Source organism: Poromitra crassiceps, assembly GCF_964638095.1.
Source record: "Poromitra crassiceps genome assembly, chromosome: 13".
Classification (NCBI taxonomy): domain Eukaryota; kingdom Metazoa; phylum Chordata; class Actinopteri; order Beryciformes; family Melamphaidae; genus Poromitra; species Poromitra crassiceps.
Genome location: NC_139644.1, coordinates 41,989,389 through 41,994,737, shown reverse-complemented (window position 1 = coordinate 41,994,737; position 5,349 = coordinate 41,989,389). Strand labels below are relative to the sequence as shown.

At 49.2% G+C, this 5,349-nt stretch overlaps 1 protein-coding gene across 5 annotated transcripts; it reads right to left on the bottom strand.

Moving 5' to 3' along the window:
- Nucleotides 1-442: 442 nt before the first annotated feature.
- On the bottom strand, nucleotides 443-4,719 carry LOC310787667 (cyclin-dependent kinase 5 activator 1-like; the record flags this gene model as incomplete). 5 transcript variants are annotated; one of them, XM_083649150.1, is made up of 3 exons in its annotated part: nucleotides 443-934; nucleotides 2,718-2,906; nucleotides 4,432-4,719. In XM_083649150.1, the coding sequence occupies 3 exons, from the start codon at nucleotides 4,717-4,719 to the stop codon at nucleotides 443-445; spliced, it is 969 nt and encodes a 322-aa protein (XP_083505276.1). The 5 variants fall into 5 exon arrangements, with proteins under 5 accessions (XP_083505276.1, XP_083505273.1, XP_083505274.1 ...); XM_083649147.1 differs by having other exon boundaries at nucleotides 2,718-2,942; nucleotides 4,438-4,719; XM_083649148.1 differs by having other exon boundaries at nucleotides 2,718-2,936; nucleotides 4,438-4,719.
- Between the last annotated feature and the right edge of the window lie 630 nt (nucleotides 4,720-5,349).

The following is a 5,349-nucleotide window of genomic DNA, read 5'->3' as shown; positions in this document are numbered from 1 at the left end:
ACAGACATGACGTAGGCTACAGACATGACGTAGGCTACAGACATGATGTAGGCTACAGACATGATGTAGGCTACAGACATGACGTAGGCTACAGACATGACGTAGGCTACAGACATGATGTAGCCTACAGACATGACGTAGGCTACAGACATGACGTAGGCTACAGACATGATGTAGGCTACAGACATGATGTAGGCTACAGACATGACGTAGGCTACAGACATGACGTAGGCTACAGACATGACGTAGGCTACAGACATGATGTAGGCTACAGACATGACGTAGGCTACAGACATGATGTAGGCTACAGACATGATGTAGGCTACAGACATGACGTAGGCTACAGACATGATGTAGGCTACAGACATGACGGACGGGTGTGGCCACGGGCCTTGACCCCAGCAATCCACCCCGCCCAGCGCGCTCGCCTCCCGGCTCCCTCTTATCGGTCGAGGCCTATGAGCAGACGCGTCTTCTCCTCCTCCTTCTTGCTCTCGTTCTTCAGCTCGGCGAACACCTGGGTGAAGTAGTGCGGGTCGGTGTTGATCTGGAGCATCTTGCCGCTCATGCGCTCGATGATCTCCAGGCAGCGGTCCCAGAAGGCCTCCTTCTCCGCCTCCACCAGGAAAGGCTTGAGCGGGTAGGAGATCTCGTTGCCCATGTAGGAGTAGGACAGGTAGAGGCAGGTGAGCAGCGAGGCCTGCAGCTCGCGCTCCGAGGCCACCTCGCAGGAGACCACGTCGCGGCACAGCATGTAGAGGAAGACCACGTTGGCGGGCGTGATGAAGCCCTGGTCCTGCCAGCCCTGCAGCAGCAGAGAGCGGTCCACGCTGCGCAGCCACAGCACCGGGTCGCTCGGGGACAGCCGCTTCAGGCGGTAGCAGCGGCGGCACAGGAACTCGCCCAGGCTGCGCATCAGCTCACTGGTGGAGGCCTGGGCGGTAGAGAGGATAATAACGTAAGAGCGGACAATGTAAGAGGGATGACGAGGAAAACAATTCGAGATAGAAAACAGTTGTGGATGATGATGGGCTGTGACATGACACATTGTGAAACTAGAGATGCTATCACTATCACATTCAATCTCCACAGTTTCCAAAGTCTACATTTCAACCATGTGTCAGACTTAATGTTTGTTCGTGGACTACAGCTCAGCATTCAACACCATAGTACCCTCCAGGCTGGTACACAAGCTCAAGGATCTGGGACTAAACACAGCAATGTGCGACTGGATCCTGGATTTCCTGACAGACCGCCGCCAGGTGGTGAGGGTGGGCAACCTCACCTCCTCCCCACTGACCATCAGCATAGGAGCGCCCCAGGGGTGCGTCTCCAGCCCCTTCTGGTACGACCTCTACACCCATGACTGCGTGGCGACTCAAACTTCGAACACCATCGTGAAGTTTGCAGACGACACAGCAGTCGTGGGGCTGATCTCGGGGGGCGACGAGACGGCCTACAGAGAGGAGGTGGGGGCCCTGGAACAATGGTGCCAGGACAACCACCTCTCTCTGAACGTCTCCAAGACCAAGGAGATCATTGTGGACTACAGGAGGGGGGGGGGGGGGGGGGGGCGCACACCCCCCAATCACCATCAACGGCACAGTGGTGGAAAGGGTGGACAGCTTCAAGTACCTGGGAGTCAACATCCACCAGGACCTGACTTGGGCCGGCCACACCGCCACTGTTGTCAAAAAGGCCCAACAGCGAATACACGGACTCAGGCGCCTGAAGAAATTTGGGCTAAGGCCAGAAATCCTTACGGACTTCTACAGAGGCACCATTGAAAGCCTGCTGACTGGCTGCTTCACCACCTGGTACGGGAACTGTACCACCATGGACCGCAGGGCGCTACGGAGAGTGAGACGCGCGGCCCAGCACGTAACAGGATGTGAGTTGCCAGATCTGCATGAACTGTATAAACAGCGGTGCCTCAGGAGGTCCCTGAAGATCATCAAAGACACAAACCATCCCCACAACAGCCTGTTCTCCCTGTTACCCTCAGGGAGAAGATACAGGGTTCCAAAAGCACGCACAAATCGCTTGAGGAACAGTTTCTTCCCGCAGGCCACGAGACTCCTTAACATACACAAATAGTGTAGTACTGTAGTGTAGTGTAGTGTACTGTACCGTACTGTAGCTGCTACCATTACGTATGTCTAATGTTTAATTGTATGTTTAATAAGGAATATGCTATTTGCACCTGTATGTCAAATACGTCGAATTTAAAATGTTTAAGCACGTCTAAAGTATGCACATGACATGTGCACCTATGTGCAGTGAATATGCCACTGTCTCTGACTTGTCTTATCACTATACTGCCTTATTGCTTGTTGTGTCTCTTGTTGTTTTTGCACTCATATGCCCTGTTATATTTGTACTATGTTGTAAACGGAGTCCACAGCACAAGAATTTCACACCTGATACTTGTACCATGGAGTGACAATAAAAATCTTGAATCTTGAATGTTTCTGTTATTGAACCATCATCCTAACCTTAACCAAGTTGTTTTACCTGCCTAAACACAACCAAGGTTGTTTTATTTACATTTAACGTTGGAAAGGCAAGATTTTCAAATTAACTTTTAGTTTCAAATTTCCATTGAGATTGTAGGTTTGCAGAAATGTAAATGCCACATTTTAGAAACGTCCAAGGCCGACATTTTATTCTGGCAACTGGGTTGATTTCCTCTCTGAAGACCAAACGTGGGGCAGTACCTGGACGATGACGCGTTTGGGCGTTCCGGCGGCATTTGAGCCTGTGAGGGAGTTCTTCTTGGCGGCGGCGGCTACGTTGGCCAGAGTCTTGGAGGTGGGCAGGTGGGAGGAGGTCGTGGTGGTTAAGGCCGAGGGGTCCTTGCCAGACGAGTACGCCGACAGGTTTGCGCAGGACTGAGACTTCTTCAGCTTCAGGCTGCGGGAGGCCGAGTTGGCGGTAGCCACGTTCTGGGGGTGGGGAATCACAAGTTTCATCACAATACGTCATCATATCGATTCTTTGGACAATGATACGATATTTGCTGATACAGTATCACAAAGTATGCCATGATACGATTTCAATTCGATTCAACTCAATTAAATTCAGGGTCCCGCGATCGATATGAAACGATATCATATGGCTATTTAACACAATCAGTTACATGTACATTTAAATCAACTCACAAACTGCAACTAAAATATGATTTGACAATTTTATTTGTGAGCTCTTCCAGACCTTTAAATGAAAAACAATCTATTATTTTTTAATTAAAAAAATATGAAAATATACCTCTGTTCACTGTAAAGTGCCACATTTCTCATGTTTAACACATTCACTGCCAGCCTTTTTTTTTTTTACTGTAGGTAGGTTCTGCCAGAGGGTTTTTTTGAGGATTCTGGCTCATTTTACAAGAGCCGAGGATTATTTTCTGCTTGGACTTTGTGAACACAAAGTTCACAAAAGTACTAATAGAATGTGTGCTTTCTCTGTCTAAAAGCGTTAGTTTGTAGAGTTAGTAGTTACCGGTATGTAGATATTAGCCGTTGAGTACAGCATGGTTTCAGCGTCTGAGACTGAAAGCTGAGATAATCGCAGTTTTGTGAAATTCAATCAAACAGGCAGAACAGTCACTTTAACCATTTATTTTTGGCATCAGTGAGAGATCAGACATCTAAACAATATAGTTCTGAACGCCCTCTCCTTCAAACTCCTCCCTCCGTGGGCGTGTCTGGTGGCTTTCAGCAGCATTTGTCACAAGCGAGTGTTCTGCTGCTGCTGCTGCTGCTGCGAGTTTGAGCAGCCTCCCTCCCTGGCAGCGAGTGTGGATAGGGCTCACTCGTTTCTTGGGTTTGAGAGCTTTGATGAAGCTTTGTGCGATTCTAGGCTTTATGCTGCGTGTTTCAAAGTGTGTTTTCCACCCAGTCTATTTTTGGAATCCCCCACCGCCAGCTCCCAGCGCGATAATGCGCGAAAGTGAAAGCGTTTTCGCCAATCCATTTTACAGTAGAGAATGGTTTCCTCGCGCGTTCCCCTACAGTTTTGGGCTCTGCTTTTTCTAGTGTGGAGAGCACTGTCGCCACTTAGTGGGTCCGTGGAATGGGTTGTACACGTTCGCTGATAGGAGACGTGGGGAGCGTTGATCCACGTCCCACCGTCAAATGTTTTTTTTTTTTTTTTAAAGCCGAGATATCTCGTCATTGGCAGTGAACCGTTGGATTCTGTAAGCCGAGATATCTCGTCAATGGCAGTGAACGTGTTAAGTGCAAATTTTGATCAGTTAACTTAAAGAGCTGTTGACCTTTCAATTATGAACATCGCCATGCACATCTATGCTTGATCACCTTGGATTTACAAGGCATACGACGATATGACGCTATATATCCATGTTTTCATTTCGCATCGATACACGATACGATATTGATGATGTATTGATCTATCGATGTATCGTCCGACTCCTACCGCGTTCGCGTGTCCGTCCGGCGAGCAGCCCTTCCCCCCATCGCCGCCGTCCGACGGCAGCTTCTTGGAGCCCTTCCTCTTGGCCGACACGGCCACGAGGCGTTTCCATGGCAACACGCTGATGATGGAGGGGCGCTTGAGGCCCTTTGCTGCGCTCGTGGCGTTGGCCTCCTTGGCGTTCTTGCTGTTCTGGACGGCCGTGTAGTGGCCCACCGTGGCCGGCCCGTCCTCAAACAGCGCCGCCTTGCGGTAGCTGGGGGAGAGCGACAGCACCGTGCCCATGATGCCTGGAGGGAGGCGGGAGGATAGCGGAAGGAAGGGAAGAGGAGGGGTGTGGGGGTGGGGGGGGGGGAAGCGAGCTCTCTGATTGGTCCAAACAAAGAGCGTTGGAGGAACAGAGGTGTCTCACTTCGGGAGGAAGCCTAAGCTGCGAGGAAAGATGAGAAATAGCATAAGGAGAGAGACAATGATTACAATTATGACATAAAGGTTGTGAAGATGAGAATGCAACATTAAGCCAATCAACAAAAGCCCCATGGATGCCTTATTGCACAGGTTCTCAGCATGGGGTCCAGGGACCACCAGAGGTCCTTGAGGGGGTACCAGTTGTCCCGCAGCAAACTTAAACATTATTTAATTTCCAAGAAGTTGCCACAATTAGAGAATCCAATCCAATCCAATCCACTTTATTTATATAGCACATTAAAAAAAATCACAGAATGTAGAATGAATGATTGTTCTGATCATATACTGTATATAGCTTCTCTGTTATCTCTCTATCTGTAATACAGTCCATGGGAATCTGGACAAAATCATTAACCTGACGCTGACAAAGGGTTTTGTTTTCACAAACAATCTGATCTCGTGATCTCACTGATCTCACTGATCTCATGATCTCACTGACTTAAAGGT